The following is an 18309-nucleotide window of genomic DNA, read 5'->3' as shown; positions in this document are numbered from 1 at the left end:
TGGAGTTTCAGCTTTAGCATCAGTCCTTCCAAAGAACACCCAGGACTGATCTCCTTTAGAGTGGACTGGTTGGATCTCCTTGCAGTCCAAGGGACTTTCAAGAGTCTTCTCCAACACCACAGTTCAAAAGCATCAATTCTTCGTTGCTCAGCTTTCCTCACAGTCCAACTCTCACATCCATACATGACCACTGGAAAAACCATAGCCTTGACTAGATGGACCTTTGTTGGCCAATGTCTCTGCTTTTCAATATGCTATCTACATTGGTCATGATATACTCTGCGTATAAGTTAAATAAGCAGGGTGACAATATACAGCCTTGACGTACTCCTTTTCCTATTTGGAACCAGTCTGTTGTTCCATGTCCAGTTCTAACTGTTGCTTCCTGACCTGCATACAGATTTCTCAAGAGGCAGGTCAGGTTGTCTGGTATTCCCATCTCTTTCAGAATTTTCCACAGTTTATTGTGATCCGCACAGTCAAAGGCTTTGGCATAGTCAATAAAGCAGAAAAAAATGTTTTTCCCAAACTCTCTTCCTTTTTCCATGATCCAGCAGATGTTGGCAATTTGATCTCTGGTTCTTCTGCCTTTTCTAAAAGCAGCTTGAACATCTGGAAGTTCACGGTTCACGTATTGCTGAAGCCTGGCATGAAGAAATTTGAGCATTATTTTGCCAGTGTGTGAGATGAGTGCAATTGTGCGGTAGTTTGAGCATTCTTTGGCATTGCCTTTCTCTGGGATTGAAATGAAAACTGACCTTTTCCAGTTCTGTGGCCACTGCTGAGTTTTTCAAAGTTCCAGATTTGTAAGGAGAGTAGCAATGGGTAAATAGAGGAAAATCCAGTATCTAGTTGATCTTCTGTCTCACTGAGTTAATGGAGATGATTTTGTGGGTTACTGTCATGCCTGGTAAAGGGGGTTGTAGTTGAGTCTTAAGTTATTCGTGTATATTACATCCACAGCCTGCAAAGAAAGCCTTTTATAATCACCCTGGAATATACTTGGCCTGCAACCTGAACAGGAAATTTCTTGTTAATTTGTGAGTTCACTATGAGAAACACACACAATGTTATACCAGCAGTTTTATGTAAAAATTTGTCTTCAGTAAAGGTAGTAGTGAAAACACAGCAGTTCGTAGCTTTCCAAAAAGTATTTCACAAGGCTCAAAAGAATGCTGTCCAACAGAATGATAAAAAGTAATGAAATAAAATGAAATAATTAAAAAGTAATGAAAGGCTGGAATAAAATGAGAACGCAGTTGTAAGAGTTGATCACAAACTCTTCTGAGCTTTTTGTGCAACTAAACAGAAACAGCAGTAAGACTTCCAGTCACCACCATCTCTCAGGAAAAACACAGTGTCCTGGCTTCAGGTGCTTTTTTACAGAGAGGTGTGATATGGCAGACAACACTCTGAAAACCCCTGAGGAGCATTCACGTCAGTTCAGAACATAGATGTCCTCATATCTTTAGTCTCCACCTCAAGATCCAGAGAACTTTGTCTCCTCTTTCTGACACACACGCAATGCAGGATTCCTTCTGTGCCCTCCCTGCTGCTCGATCTTCTGCACTGTGGTTAAAGACCTCCAGCGATGGGGAGTGTACCACCGCTGGGGTTTTAGTTCTTGAAATTTTGGACATCTGGCTCTTTACGCCGAAAGGAAAGACCTTCCTGAGCTTGCCCTCATAGTGCCAACCTTTAATTTTATAATATAAATATGATAAATCATAACTGTTAGCCAAATTTGATTCAGAGTATAAAGGCAGTAGTAATTTAGGCTAATACAAGTTTGCTACAAAAGCATTAGTTTTTGGTCTAGCTCTCGGGACCAGAAATTCTGACCTTGCTTGTGCTTGGCAGTCCTGAAGAGATTCATAGACCTTTGCTTGTCTGCATGGTCCTTTTCTTGTTCAGTTCAGTCGCTCAGTCGTGTCTGACTCTTTGCGACCCCCTGAATCGCAGCACGCCAGGCCTCCCTGTCCATCACCATCTCCCAGAGTTCACTCAGACTCACGTCCATCAAGTTTGTGATATACATCCAGCCATCTTATCCTCTGTCGTCCCCTTCTCCTCTTGCCCCCAATACCTCCCAGCATCAGGGTCTTTTCCAATGAGTCAACTCTTCGCATGAAGTGGCCAAAGTACTGGAGTTTCAGCTTTAGCATCAGTCCTTCCAAGGAAATCCCAGGGTTGATCTCCTTCAGAATGAACTGGTTGGATCTCCTTGCAGTCCAAGGGACTCTCAAGAGTCTTCTCCAACACCACAGTTCAAAAGCATCAATTCTTCAGCACTCAGCCTTCTTCACAGTCCAACTCTCACATCCATACATGACCACAGGAAAAACCATAGCCTTGCCTAGACGGACCTTAGTCGGCAAAGTAATGTCACTGCTTTTGAATATGCTATCTAGGTTGGTCATAACTTTTCTTCCAAGGAGTAAGCGTCTTGTTTCTTGTTCAGGTCAGATTTTTCTCTTCCTGTACCATCAAGTGTTCTTTCTGTGTTCTCAGCTAAGCTTCAAGCTCATCATTAATTTTGTGCTTGTTCCTGGAAATAATGATGGAATCCTTTCACCATCCTACTCATCCTCTCAAATGAATACACCTGTGTCCATTCCTGTACTGTGCCACCCATCACTGGAGGTGGACACGGACCTGAAGAAGAGGTGTACATTCGCTTGTCCCTTTCTATCACCTTAAATGCTGATATCGATACAACAGTGTCACCTTGGCTGTGTGGAAGCCTCTCTTCATTCTTGATTCACTCATTGTGCTCTTGAACCTAAAGTGCCTACTAAATCTTTCCCCTGTGTGCTGCTGTTGTTGTGTTGTGTGTTGTGTTAGTCACTTAGTCATGTCCGACTCTGTGACCCCATGGACTGTAGCTCACCAGGCTCCTCTGTCCATGGGATTCTCCAGGCAAGAAAGAATACTAGAGTGGATTGCCATTTCCTTCTCCAGGGGATCTTCCTGACCCAGGGATTAAACCTAGGTCTCTGCACTGCAGGCAGATTCTTGATCATCTGAGCTATAGAGCTAACCTAAATACAAGATCCTATGTTTATGCTTGGTGTTGGTTTTTTTTTTTTTACATCTCATTAGAAGCAACTCATTATTGCAGTGTATCGGTGATTTTTATATTTGAATATCATCACCTGGTAAATTCAGTATTCTTACTCATTGAAGAATTTGAGCATGCCCTGTATATTATTATGACATTATGGTTAAAGTTTTTGATTAGGGCTGGACCAGGATCAGAGCTCTCTAGCATTACATTAGAAAACTCTGTAGTTTGATATATTTTGTTCAGCTATTTACAGAATGTCAGAGGCAGCAGTTGCCCTTGTGCCTGCCCTATTTCTTTGCTGATTATAATACCATGGGGGACTTCTAACATCATCATGCCTCAATGAGTCTAGACACATTGCACTTCCATGGTTACAGTGCCAAAGAAAAATTAGATGAGCTTAACATGACTTTCTTTGGCGTGCCCCTTTTTGATTCTCACAGTCATCTCTTGGATAAAATCCTTGTAAGAATCTCACCCAGCATCTATGTCTAGCTCTCTAGTTTGTAACATGAAGAGAGTCTACTTTCTTCTTTCCAAAAACAGCAATGGCATTTTCCTGTTTCCAGTTTTCTGGCACCTTTTCCATTCTCTGTGATTTTCCAAAGAGCCAAAATGGTCCAGCAACTTATTTGTAAGTGTACTCAGGTCCCTAAAATGTAATTGCCCAGTCAGGCCAGTTGAGATAATTGAGGGAATCACAAAGCTTAATTTCTCACTGTCTCTTTGCCCTATAAGTAGTCATTGCTTTTTTGCTTTGCTACTGGGGAGAAGTAATAATATTCCGTAACTTTAGTCTTAGCTTGATTCCTTCCAACTTCTAAAATTATTATGAGAGCTGTGTAAATGAACAGATTACTTTACTAGGTGTATAGCTTGTCAGTATTATGGCATCCCTTCTTTGCCCCATCCTGGTGATGGTATTTAGGGACTGTTCAGAGATGAGGCGTAGAGAAGTGTCTCACCCTCAGTTATGCCTGGGTTCCCTGGTTATCGTTGTCTATCCTGTGAGTGTTAGTGATTGCCTGCAGTGTCTGCTAGTCTTTGAGGAATCCAAGAGTAGAAATCGTGCCTACCTATGCAAGTCTCTCTTGCCAAATAATGGTTTCTTTTTCATACCGCTTCCTGTGATTTCAGTGTTGTTTCTCCATCACTTGCCTCTTGCCTCTGTCTTGGTCTGACTCATATTTTGCTGCCTCAGCTAGGTGATGAGCCACTAATGGTCAGTGACCTTCTTTATGCCTGTACTCCTGTATCACCCTGCATGTTCTTACATGGGCAAAGTGGTATTCAGAAGATGTTCATCTGATACCACAGATCTGGACAGTCATCAGAAAATAAATATCATGAAATTAAGTATGGTGCGCTCACAGTGAGGTAATGCAATTACAGCAGTATTTTTCAGTATCTTTCTTTAAATAGCAAGGATCCTCCTATTTTTAGTCAAGAGTAATTACTTTCCCAATGATGTTTCTTTCTTTTCCAAATTCTCTTTGTTCACTGAAAATTTGCTTCTCTTTTTCTTATACATTGGTTATTTCAGGGTATTATACTCTTGACATTTAAAATTTTTGTTTCTTGGCATTATTTGTTTCACTGTTGCATAGTAACATTTTTGTTCTTTGCAACCATCTGCTTATTTTAAGGTGTGTAGTTTTTTGATGGCATAGAATATTTTCATATCTTTACTAGCCTTAAGTGCAAGTCTAGGATTGTTATGTGTGGGTTTTTTTTTTTTTATATAGACTTTAAATCGTATCTATAATGAGCATCGGCTAAATACAGAAATGTGTTATTTTATCCAGTTAATGATACTTTCCCCTGGAGAAGGGAATGGCAACCCACTTCAGTATTCTTGCCTGGAGAATCTCGTGGACTGAGGAGCCTAGTGGGCTACAGTCCATGGGGTCACAAAGAATTGGACATGACTGAGCAACTAACAACAATGATTTTGAGTGCACTATTTTATATATAGTATTAACATACATACTAAAAAAATAAAGATTGTCATAAAAATCATCCCATGGTGTTGTGGGAAGAATTAGTAAGCTCTTTTTGTAAGTGAGGAAGTGATGGCTCATGGCACTTAGGTTTTGATCCTGGACCCACATACTTTAAGCCTGGAGGTCCTCCTCCCACTTGAACTGGAGGTCCTCCTTTTTGCAGTTGAGGCTGCACTTAGCCTGGGGCTTCACAGAAACTGGCAACAAAGAATTTACCTCTAGAGCGACCATGAGAACTCCTCGTGGAGAGCCCTGTTAGGGCAAAGTACACATACTCATCAGACCCATTTTCTGTTTCTGTGCATTAATACGGCAGCAATAAAGCAACACTGACAGCACCCTGGAACCTAACCCCAGCTTCACCAGTGTGCAAGTCAGAAGAGTGAGGAAGGAGGTAGAGGCTCAGGTGATAACGTTCATTTTCCCTTGTCTTACAGATTATGAGTTTGGAAATAAACAGCAAGCTGATATTCACATTTGAGGGAATGGGGACCTTCTCCCCCGTCCCCCGACCCCAGATCATCCTACAGAAATGAACATTGTTGAAGTTGAAAAGAAATCAAAATATGAGAATAGAGTCATTTTTAGGAGAAAACTATGAAGAATGTCAAAAATAGCATTTGTGGTCTCAAATTAAAGTACACAGAGTAATGCATTAAGCAAATAAGATCTCAGGAGCACCATAGTACTTGTGCTCAGATTTGCCTAATGACTGTTATGAGACATGGAAGAGACAGTCAGTCCTTCATTCATGTATTCATTTATTTGGTGAAGATTAATTGAATATTATATATGCCAGGCTCTAGGCTGGTCTTATGGTATGATAAACTCTATTCTGGAGGAGACAGAGAGACTGACAGGTAAACAAGTTATTAGAATATTTACAACATTTTATGTGGGTACCTCTTGCCAATCTTTTTCAAATTTATATAAAAATCCATATCAAATCAGTAAGTTTCCCAGCAAACACACCACTCTCAATATGTGTTATGTAGGAGAGGCACTATTCACTTGGCAAGAACCCATTTTTCTGTCACAGTCTATGATCCTGAAAAATAAATTCTCTTTCAACACCCTCACCATAGTCATTGTCATCTTTGCGTAAACAGATTCCTCTAAGGAAACCAAGCTAGCTATAATACTCTACCAGCAGTCTTGAGTTTTTAAATACCGCAGAATTTTGCCTATTTTTTCAAAACTTTTTGTAAGTTTTACTTCCCCTTTTCTTCTAATGCATAAGCCTCTTCTGCAGTCGTAAAGCATTTACAGTTGTAAATGTCTTCTTACTTGAGTACTTCTTTGAAAACTGACCCTTATAGCAGTCTAGAGTATTTGTTACTGTTTTGCTCATGATAAGGTAATCATATTTACTTAATGGTAAACTGTTTAGAAAATTCAGCAATTTTATAGCATCTAACAGCTTTATTGTTCTTGGTGTATTTTTGCATCCTCTTCCTTAACACTTTCCACATCATTTTTAGACTATGATGTTGTTTCAATATTTTCTCAGTGTTTTTTATTGTCATTGTTATTCTTTTTTTTTTTTTATTTTTTTAGTAATTGGTAGTACTAGTTCTACCTTGACCCTGGGTGTTGTCTTTTAGACATCATATAGCCGTATGGCGTTGTGATCAGGGTGTGTAGAAGTCTGTAGTAGTTCCTGGAAACCCTGTGTAAGCATGCAGCCCCTGCCTGTTCCTGCACAGGAGCAGATGAAAGTGTTAACCCTTTGCCTGCTTGGTTGCAGGAGGAATGCCAGCTCCTGAACAGGCCTCATTGGTGGAGGAGGGGCAACCACAGACCCGCCAGGAAGCTGCCTCCACTGGCCCCGGCATGGAACCCGAGACCACAGCCACCACTATTCTAGCTTCCGTGAAGGAGCAGGTACCTCCTCTGATTTTAGACTTTGCAATTAATTTATTCTTCATTGCCTTTAAAAATTAATCTTTGGATGTGTTTTCAATTTGTCTAACGTCCTTGACGCCTTCACGTTTTCTAATTATAAGGTGTTTACATCCCTGAGTACATTGGGATGACTGGCAGGTAGAGCCGCTCCAGGTGCCAGTCAGAATCGGAACATGCAGGATACTTGTGCGTCTGCAAGTAAGGACAATATCAGTGGTGATCGGTGTCTCTGTCTCGCTCGCCTTGCAGAGTGTGTGCATGCACGCCCAGCTTTGTAAAGCGTGTTTCACATCGCTGACTTTTCTGTCAGGGCTCTGGCGACTTGAGGCCTGTGATAGCCTTAGATCTGTTGAACGTTTTAACATAGGTATTACTTAGGGTTGTCTCCGTGATTTTTTGGATTAAAGGTTCTATTTGTTGTGTTTGTCTTAATCAGAGTATACTCATCTTGTGAGCTACTGTTCTAAAACTTGTCACACTGTGCCAGTTTGCTTAAATGTCATGTTTATGTTGATTTTTTAAAGGCACTTAATACTGTTATCCTTCAGAGCCAGGTAGCCTTCTAAATTAGATTTTGATCTGGTGGGCTTAGAGAAATTTTAACTGCTTAAGATTTAGAAGCTTAATAAGGTGAATGTGAGTGTAAACCTCCAGGGAGACTTTTCTTTTCTGCCCTCCTCCCTCAAAAAACACACAACCAACCAAAAAAGTATATGCCCTCTGTGAGGGTTATTTTGTTGAAGATAACCTAATAGTATAATTGTCTTCTTAAATCTTACGATTTAAATTACTAGTCTTTTTTTCCTCAAGAGATACAAGCTTAAATGTTGTATGTAGGCTGGAATTCTTTGAAAAATCAGTGTCAACAACTCCTATGACTAATGATGACAAAGAGTGAAAGGATGTTTAAAACTTCCTTATTTTATTTTTTGCTGTAACTTAAAGATGGGTGTGTATATAAAAGATTGCTCTAAAACTGGGAGATGTGTCTTGCCATTAGAGCTGTATTTTCAAGAAAAAATGATTTCACAACTTATCCTAGTAGCAAGATGTCAAAATATTTTTCATTCATCACAGAAATTTGAAGTTTTTAAACATTTCACAAACTAAGAATTTGGGAAGACACAAGAAAATTAGAGTCCGTGCTATTTTCATTTTCTCCCAAACTATAGATTATCTAAGTTTCTATCACCTTTAGGGAGGAAAAAAGGACTCTTTCTTTTTACTTGCTGAGATCTGACCCAAGAAGCTGTGAAATGAGAAGGCTCTGATTTATTTGTGACTCTTAGTGTATACTGCATTTTGGTGAAATACAACAGTAAATTTATCAAAGTGCCCAGAACTAACTTAAAACCAGAAACTGTGCTCAGTAAGCATAACAATAGGAACCTTCGTGTCTGTACCTTTAAACTAGATAACGCTGCATATAGAATAAATTGGAAACCTATCAGAATTTTTGCCCTATAATTCCTTGATGGCCTCAAATGACTTCAAAATTTTATCTTTTGGCAATGAATAGTATTTTGAATGGATGTTTTGTGAGACAAAGCAGAAAGAGTTCTGGTTTCTTGGGTTAGGCAAAAAATATACAGATATTTGTTATTTATTAGAATTATCGTATGTCTCCCACTTTGTTTAGTTAGTGGGAAGACACACTTCTATTCTTGTTCTTAAGAATCTGAGTCCATCAATATACATTTACAGTTTTCATTCTTAATTTCTTTTAAGATTGTCGGTGCTCATTACTCAGTGCATCAGTCATTCACCCCAAGACGCCATATCTCTCTCTCGTTCCAAGATACTTGCCTGATTTTAAATAGCCAACCCTAGTTCCCATAGGATTGTGTGGTACAAAGCAAGATACTCCAATTTCTCTGTAATTAGAGTAAAAATTTCTTAGACTTTCCTGAAATATGTCACTTGCCTTTGTCTGCCAAATGAGACAGAGCATAGAAAAATTAGCTAAGAATAAGAAAACTAATTACTATTTATCTTACATATTTGATTCTAAAGTGCTAGTCAGGATGTCACATTTGTAGTTGTGTTAGACTCAAATGAAATAATTAATTTTCAATTATGTCCTTGGTCATGTATTGTATCAAAGAGCAGTATTACTGGATAGGATGTACAATTATGGGGGGAAAAGGTGCCTCATTTTCATAGGCTTGGAGCGATGGGATCAGGTCCGCTGATCTCAAAGAACAGACCTTGTTTGATGGTGGATGTGTCTCAGAACAAATGTTTCATTGGGATGCAGAGATTCCTTCCGTGCGAGGGGGAAATGGCTGGGTTCCCATCAAGGCTCCGCTACTTACTGTGTCATCTTGGCAAGATTGTTAACCTCTTTCTGCCTCAGTTTCTCATTTGTAGAATGAAGATAATAATAGTTATTGAAACATTAAATTAACCTATGTAAAGTTTTTATACTCCCTTACACTTAGTAAATCCTCATAGTAAAGGCTAATATTACTATTATCATCATCATCTCTACATAAGAAGAAAATGCCCTCCCTAAGAGAAGCTGGTGGTTCTACTTTTAAATATGTGTCTGTTGGGACTGAGAAACTTCTTCCAGGCCACTGATATGAAGACAAAAAACCTTTTTTGACTACTGAGCCATGTTTATGCTGTGACAGTTTATACAACATGGCATTAAACTTCCAAAACTTCATCATGTTGATCTCACCAATTAAAACAGCTTTATGTATTTATCATAAGAGGTAGAATAGTGAAAATAAATTTTATTAACATGCTGACATAGTACAAGCCCGAACATCACGTCAAAGCACTTGGTTAAAGAATTGAAAAGTAATATCTTTTAACATGCACCTGAATTTTGAGAGGAAGAATCTAGGTTCTTATAAATTATATCCAAGCCACTACATTCCTCATGTGAATTCCCCCTGGACATTTCATGATAAGTAATAGGGAAGAAAATGACAGGCAACCAGTAGCCATCTTGTTAACAAATCATTAGTCTGTTAATACCTAAAATTGGATTTAGGGAGTCATAGGAACACTTAACTCTTCCTCTACTGGGCCTCTCTTTCATTAAGATCCTCCCATGCCAGAAGCTGTTCCTTATTCTTGACAAAATACAGAGATTCATATTCTCTCTCTTTTATGAAGCTATGACCTTTCATGTTGATGTCAGTCCCATAGATACATGCATGTGCCTTTATAGAAAAAGTCCTTGCTTCTTTGCAGATAGAAAGAAGGAACTCACTTCTGTTCAAGTGTTACCTCTTTCATGAAGCCAACCGTGAAGTTCACCTCAGCCTGAAGTCAGTTCTGTGCTGATCTTTCTTAGCACTTTATACCACTGCTCTGACTCATCACATGCTCCTTTCGATGATATAATTAAAAGCTACCTGAGGATGAAAATGAAAGTTACTTAGTCATGTCCAACTCTTTGCAATCCCATGGACTGTACAGTCCATGGAATTCTCCAGGCCAGAATAGTATAGTGGATAGCCTTTCCCTTCTCCAGGGGATCTTCCCAACCCAGGGATCGAACCCAGGTCTCCTGTACTGCAGGCAGACTCTTTACCATCTGAGCCACCAGGGAAGTCCAAAGGGCTTGAATATACTAGAGCTGCATGAATGATTGTTGAAAGAGGAAATAAATAAATAATGCTACCAGATCACTTTGTCACCAACTGGCTATTCTATAAGGATAATGGAATCTGTTGCCACATTCATAGAAACATTACTAAGCAAGGGAATCTCAAAACAGCACCTAGAAAACTAGTTACTCAGCTGCACATTCTTATCTTTAAGACAATTTGAGTTGCACTATATCCATATTGATCTAGAAACTAAATCTGATCTCTGCGTGGAACAAACTTAAATTTTATTTCACGTGGATGGTCAAATAATGGCGTAAGTCATATAAAAATATGAAAGAAATTTATATTTCATCTTCCATCTGTCCAACTTAGCTGCAAATGAAGTGTAGGGAATGAAAGGATGCAGTTTATCTTGGTGATGTCACAAAATATCCACCATCATCATGGAAACCAATTAATTGCAAAAGAAATGTCTTCCAGTTAAGGATCATCCTTCAAGAAAAGGAAAAAGTCAGTCCATGGGATTAGCAAAGTAATGTTATCCTTGGACTCCAGTCTAAAATTACAGGAAGTGTCAGTTGAACTTAAGCCACCAGTTGGCTGTTGGGTTTATACCATCAGGATCATCATTTGGCAGTTTCTACTGTTCAGTTCAACTCCTGCTGAGAATACAGGATTCCCAAAGTGAATGTAGGTGTTGGAAACAAACTATTTTGTATCATGATAGTTTTCAGGCTTACCCAAGAATGATCTAGTGCCTTGCTTATATGTGGTTAGGTAAAGAAATATGGCCAAATGCAGTGCTCTCAGAGAGCCTTGCCACTTCCTGTGAAAATCATAGACTAAACTGACTGATTCATCCTTGAAATGGACAGCATGCCTTTGGATGGAAAGGCATTGGAATCTGGTAAGACATTGACTCATTCAGAAATTCACTGCCATCCCTGCAACTTAGAAGTGTCAGCATGCTAACATCACAGGCTCAGGGAAGCAGTGAGCCAGGAGCAGACTCTTATTATCAATGGGGGAGTATATTGAACTTTTGTAATTGGTAGAATCTCATACTAGATTGTAGAAATACTCTTTAAAAAATCATATCACCAATCCTGTATAGCATTAAATATTTTTCATAGCTCTGTTTAAGGTGCAAGTTGATTTACATTCTGTAAAATCACACATGTAATATTTATTACACCCTTTCATCTTCTGTCATAAAGTTTCTTGAATAATTGAGATCTCTATTTGAACTTGGCCTGACTCCCTAGGTGCTCTAACTTCCATTGTTCTCCCACAAACCACACCCTCTTATTTTGGGTTTATGATTTAAGAAGTTTGGAATTCAGGTTTAAGATTGAGTTCAATCCAGATAGCATGAAATGGTAAGCAAACAATAGGTTTGGTAAAACGTGCTAATATTATGTGTACCTCTCTTACTCTGGTGAAGTCCTAAGTGAGGTATTGGGTATACTTTTGTTATCTTTGATGAGTGAAAATTGAAATGTTCTTCATTTGTGAGGCTTTCAAAGAGAATAATACCACCTTTAAAGATATTTTCTGACTTTGTGAAAATTATGATTCTACCTTCATGTGTTCATATTAACTTAAGTGATATTTAAATATCAAAGAGTGAAATGAGAGTCATTATAGAGATCCTTAATTTCTTGAGGATAAAAAAGGAAATTTAGATCCCAACTGTGTTCTATTGATATTACTTCATTTTTACTTGGATGTGTTAGCTTCAGTAATTACACACCCTTTCCTGTATGGCAGAATGCCCAGAACTGAACAAATTCCAGTACAATTATTTACTTTATTTCTCTGAAACTGAAACAGCTCAACTGCTGTACACCTGCTTTTGCAACTTCCTTTTATTTGGCCCCTAGATTTATTTACAATGAAATAGTTCTCCCTGACACACCTCAGCCCCATGCAGAAGACAGAATTTTTACTTCAGCTGTAAACAAGCATAGTTCGTAGCCTAGCTAAAAGCATTGTACTGTAAGTACAACACTGAAAACTTCACACTTTCCCTTTTAGTAACTTAGTAATTTTTCCTCTTGGTAACTGAATTATCTTGGCAATTGTAATTATGTAATATAGGAACGTCTTCTGTGCCTGAACTGCATCGTCAAACACAAGGTAAGACTGGATCTTTTCTTAGTGACTTCTGTGGGATCATCAAATTTTATAGCTTTCTCTCTTTAATATTATGAAATTAAGGTTCAAAATGGGGTCAAGTGGTAGATGTCTTGCGACAGTCTTTGGCCTGGATTAAAGAATTCTGAATGCTGATAATTGGTTCTTAGGAGATCAGTCCTCTTAAATTGCATATGACACAGTGAAAATTTAACATTTCTCTTCCATGTGTTAATGATGTAGGGTACCCCCAGTTCGAGTATCTCCATGGTTAAATAATACAAAAGAGTATAGTTAACAGTTTATTTATTCATGTATTTGAGTGTACCAAAAAAAAAAAAAAACAACCTGTCCTTAGATTGCCAAGTTAGCTAATAACAACAGGTAAATTTTTACATCTGCCTGTGTTTTCCAGTAGTCTGATAAATGATCAGCTGGACCTGTGAGCACAGTTCCCAACTCTTTCTGTCTGAGGCATACATTTTGAATAACTGATTTTTTTGTTTATATGATTACTGCGGAGATATCTTTTTAGATGTATCGACACAATAGGTGGTTGTTCTGTTTTACTTTGTTTTGTTTGACAAGCTCTTAACTTCCAGGAACTTGAACAGATTCTGTCTGGCTCTTTATCCACAGCTGAATTACACTTGCAGACATGGAATACATAGTAGAAGACTCCCCAAATACTTATTGGGTAAATGAACTAAGAATGTAAAAATGCTCACTGTCCCACTGTAGTTCATTTACACTTGCTTTTAACTAGGTAAATATGTATATGTATATAGAAAGCCTACTGTGAGCAAAGACTGTCTAGGAAAGAGGTGGGAGGGATGGTCAGGAAATCTTTCCTATGACCAGGAAAGGTGGTCTGTTTAATACAATTTCTGCACTCAGAAGAATACAGAGTTACAAACCATATTGTATATTTTTATTTGTGGTAATTGGCACATAATGAATATTCATTCAGTGGAACCACAAAATCCAAGAATTTGTCCCCTTTTTTTAGTTAATCAGGCTATAGATATATATTGTATTATGCCAGTTTTATGTAAATTTGTTAACTTAGGCATTATTATTAACTATTAGGCAAAATTATTTAATTTTTACCATTGAATTAGCTGTACCTTTGGTTTACATTTGAAAGTAATAGAATATTTTTCCTTTATTAACAGTTAAAGTCAATCTTGCCTTTGCATATTTAAAATGATAATTTCCTTTTCAGTTGAATAACTCAGTTCACAATTCCTGTTCAGAGTTAAATCATGAATATATGGAGTAATTTTTCCCCTGTACATGCAAACTTTATGATATTAAATGTGAAATGAGTGACTGCTGAGTTGGTGAGATTAAATGGATGACAGGATCATTCAGCATTAAATTCTTTGTGCCGCTTGATTGTTTTTCTTTACAGAATCAGTTCTGGAGAGAAAATTATTTCAGAAACATACTTTTTTCCTACAGATATAACCTTGAAGTTATTCCACAGCTATCGCAGATCAGTCTGTCTTCATGTTTGTGTTCTTCAAATCTAAATTGTAGTTTTTGTCACTTTTGCAGAAAGGGGTCCATACAACGTTACTGTGTCTGTTTTTATTTTATGTGTGTATTCTTTCTAAAGTGATCAGATCTGCTTGTACCTCAGCAAATTTAGGCTTTGAGGATTTTGTTCAAGGCACTCCTAAGAAAAATCATTTAAAACGTAAAGTTGATTTCAAGTAATGCAAAGACAAATTTGTGTCTTAGCTTACAGAATCTTAGTTTTTATGCACTGAAACCTTCAGAATATAGAGATTTAAAATAACAGAAAAATTCTGCAAGCAAATTGAAAGAACACATTACTGAAACATGAAGATAAATCATGTTATAAAATTAAATTCCATATAAATCATATTTCAGGTATGAAAATGGCTATCATAAGTTGGAAGACAGTTTATTTATTTTTTAATTGAAGGATAGTTGCTTTACAGAATTTTGTTGTTTTTTGTCAAACATCAACATGAATCAGTCATAGGTATACATATGTACCCTCCCTCCTGAATCTCCCTCCCATCTCTCTCCCCATCCTACTGCTCTAGGTTGATACAGATCCCCTGTTTCAGTTTCCTGAGTCATAAGGCAAATTCTCATTGGCTCTCTTATTTTACATATGGTAACGTAAGTTTCCATATTGCTTTCTCCATACATCTCACCCTCTACTTCCCCTGCCACCCACCCCCCTGCCTAACCCCAAGTCCATAAGTCTATTCTCTATTTCTGTTTCTCCATTGCCCTGAAAATAAATTCTTTGGTATCATCTTTCTGGATTCCGTATATATGTGTTAGTATACAATATTTATCTTTCTCTTTCTTACCTCACTCTGTATAATAGGCTCTAGGTTCATCCACGTCATTAGCACTGACTCAAATGTGTTCTTTTTTTATGGCTGAGTAATATTCCATTGTAGATATGTACCACACTTTCTTTATCCATTCATCTGTTGATCAACATTTAGGTTGCTTCCATGTTCTAGCTGCAGTGAATAGTGCTGCAGTGAACATTGGGGTATATGTGTCTTTTTCAATTTTGGTTTCCTCAGGGTATATGCCTAGGAGTGGGATTTCTGAGTCACATGGTGTTTTTATTCCTAGTTTTTTAATGAATCTCCATACCATCCATCTTCCATGAGGGCTGTGTCAATTTACATTCCCACCAACAGTGCAAGAGGGTTCCCTTTTCTTCACATCCTCTCCAGCATTTGTTGTTTGTAGACTTTTTGATGATGGCCGTTCTGACCGGTGTGAGGTGATATCTCATTGTAGTTTTGATATGAATTTCTCTAATAATGAGCCATGTTGGGCATCTTTTCATGTGTTCATTAGTCATCTGTATGTCTTCTTTGGAGAAAGGCCTGTTTAGGTCATTTTCCTGCTTTTTAATGGGGCTGTTTGTTTTTCTAGTATTGACTTGTATGTGCTGCTTGTATATTTTGGAAATGAATCCTTTGTCAATTGTTTCATTTGTTAGTATTGTCTCCCATTCTGAGGGTTGTCTTTTCACCTGTTTATAGTTTCCTTTGCTGTGCAGAAGCTTTGCAAGTTTAATTAGATGCCACTTGTTTATTTCTTTATTTATTTTCCATTACTCTAGGAGGTGGGTCATAGAGGATCTTGCTTTGATTTGTGTCATCGAGTGTTCTGCTTATGTTTTTCCTCTAAGAGTTTTATAGTTTCTGGTCTTACATCTAGGTCTTGAATTCATTTTGCATTTATCTTTGTGTTTGATGTTAGGAACTATTCAAATTTCATTCTTTTACATGTAGCTGTCCAGTTTTCCTAGTACCACTTATTGAAGAGGCTTTTTTGCCCCATTGTATATTCTTGCCTCCTTTGCCAAAAATAAGGTACCCATAGGTGTGTAGGTTTATTTCTGGGCTCTCTAACTTGTTCCATTGGTCTGTATTTCTGTTTCTGTGCCATACTGTCTTGATAACTGTAGCTTTGTAATATAATCTAAAGTCAAGAAGGTTGATTCCTCCAGCCCCATTCTTCTTTCTCAAGACTGTTTTGGCTATTCGAGGTATTTTGTGTTTCTGTATGAGTTGTGAAATTTTTTGTTCTACCTCTGTGAAAAATGCCAGGTAATTTGATAGGGATTGCATTGAATCTGCAGATTGCATTTGGTAGTATAGTCATTTTCATAATATTCATTCTTCCAACCCAGGAACATGGACTCTCAGTATCATAGTTTTTCTGTATACAGTTCTTTTGTCTCCTTAGGTAGGTTTCTTCCTAGATATTTCTATTCTTTTTGTTGCAGTGGTGAATGAGATTGATTCCTTAATTTCTCTTTCTGATTTTTCATTGTTGGTATATAGGAATACAAGTGATTTCTTTGTATTGATTTTGTATCCCGCAACTTTGCTAAATTCACTGATTAGTTCTAGTAATTTTCTGATAGTATCTTTAGGGTTTTCTGTGCATAATATCATGTCATCTGCAAACAATGAGAGCTTTACTACTACTTTTCTGATCTGATTTATTTTTCTTCTTCTCTGATTGCCTTAGCTAGGATTTCCAAGACTATGTTGAATAATAGGGGTTGAGAGTGGACACTCTTGTCTCATTCCTGATCTCAGAGGAGATGCTCTCATGTTTTCACCATTGAGAGAGAGTTTTCTTTGAATTGAAATCTTTTGGCTTTTGAAGGAAATTTTAATTTTCCTTTTGAAATTGGAGTTCTAGGCATTTCAAATTTGAATTTCAATTTGTACGCATTTACATGTAAAAATTCCTATAAACCAGCATGATATCAGAATAATATTAGTCATGTGGTATTATCTACTCTAATATGCATATATCCAATTAATGCATTTTCCTAAAATCATTCCTAAAGCCTAAATCAAGATAAAGGTCCTCAGCCACTGCATATATGTCCTTCTAACCTGTTCTGGTGGAATCAGTTCTTACGCTTTCCTCAGCATTCTGTTTTCCTTTAGAAATTCCTTTCCATCAAAAGTTGACATAAACCATCATTTTTCCCCTTTGCAAAATATTTTCATAAATTGTTTTACTAATAAAAGGGTAAACATGTCTTGCCCAAGTGTAGAATAAATTGGCACCTTCTTTTTTCACTCATGACCTTATCTACCTCTGTGTTTCTTGCTTAAAAGAGACAGTTGTTGGAAGAGGGCAAGCTTACTGGATTTTCCCCATTGTCCCAATTTTCTCAGTTGTTTCTTAGAAAGATGAATTTTTTTTTTCTTACAATGTAAGCAGTTAACAGCAGGATCTTGATTTTTCTTTTAGTTAGCAAAGTATAATGAAAAAGTGAATTGTTACTAAATTATTTTGTGGAAAAATACATCTTAGTAATTGCTGCTATTGGCATTATTCCCAGCTGATTAGAAGATTTGATGGTCTGTAGGTAAGACTATGAAATTTATATAGGTATGGATACTGAACAGAATGCTGTTTCACTTAATTTATTTGATCTGCACTACAGAATAGGGAAAACATTTTATTCAGGCAGAACTTTTATTTAATTTGATTTCTTTTTTTTAAATATCATACCCTTTAAAAACTTCTCTTGATTTACCATTGAAAACTGTGAAGACACCCACCCTATTGTCAGAGTTGGAGAGGAGTTCTACTATAAGGACAATAGAACAAAATTGAGAAGAATGGTTAGCAGATCATTTATGTTAGATCTGCCCTTGTAAGTACAGAGACCCTACATTGCTTTATGGGGCTGCCCTGCTTTTCAGTACAGTCGAATTGCTCTCTCTTCTCTTTCCGCCACCATCATCACTACTACTACCACAGAAAACAAGTGAAAATTTTTGGAAAAGATCTTATCACGGTTCAGCTCAGTTCAGTTGCTCAGTCGTGTCTGACTCTGCGATCCCACGAAGCGCAGCACACCAGGCCTCCCTGTCCATCACCAACTCCAGTTCACTCAGACTCACATCCATCGAGTCAGTGATACCGTCCAGCCATCTCATCCTCTGTCGTCCCCTTCTCCTCCTGCCCCCAATCCCTCCCAGCATCAGAGTCTTTTCCAATGAGTCAACTCTCCGCATGAGGTGGCCAAAGTACTGGAGTTGCAGCTTTTAGCCTCAGTTCTTCCAAAGAAATCCCAGGGCTGATC

At 37.7% G+C, this 18309-nt stretch overlaps 1 protein-coding gene across 44 annotated transcripts in view; it reads left to right on the top strand.

Annotated features, from left to right (window-relative positions):
- Positions 1–18309, top strand: part of PKP4 (plakophilin 4) — a 259980-nt gene that overhangs the window by 66138 nt on the left and 175533 nt on the right. For 36 of the 44 annotated variants that reach the window (XM_069577451.1, XM_069577443.1, XM_069577448.1 and 33 more), the window contains one exon: positions 6818–6954. In XM_069577451.1, the coding sequence (XP_069433552.1) occupies positions 6823–6954 (132 nt within the window). In that variant the 5' untranslated portion in view covers positions 6818–6822. Of the gene's footprint in view, positions 1–6817; positions 6955–7076; positions 7174–18309 lie in introns of those variants that run through there. The other 8 variants (XM_069577468.1, XM_069577458.1, XM_069577456.1 and 5 more) reach the window with 2 other exon arrangements.

Source organism: Ovis canadensis, chromosome 2 (genome assembly GCF_042477335.2).
Source record: "Ovis canadensis isolate MfBH-ARS-UI-01 breed Bighorn chromosome 2, ARS-UI_OviCan_v2, whole genome shotgun sequence".
In the NCBI taxonomy this organism is placed as follows: domain Eukaryota; kingdom Metazoa; phylum Chordata; class Mammalia; order Artiodactyla; family Bovidae; genus Ovis; species Ovis canadensis.
The sequence above is the reverse complement of the archived record's forward strand: the minus strand, read 5'-3'. Positions and strand labels throughout refer to the sequence as shown.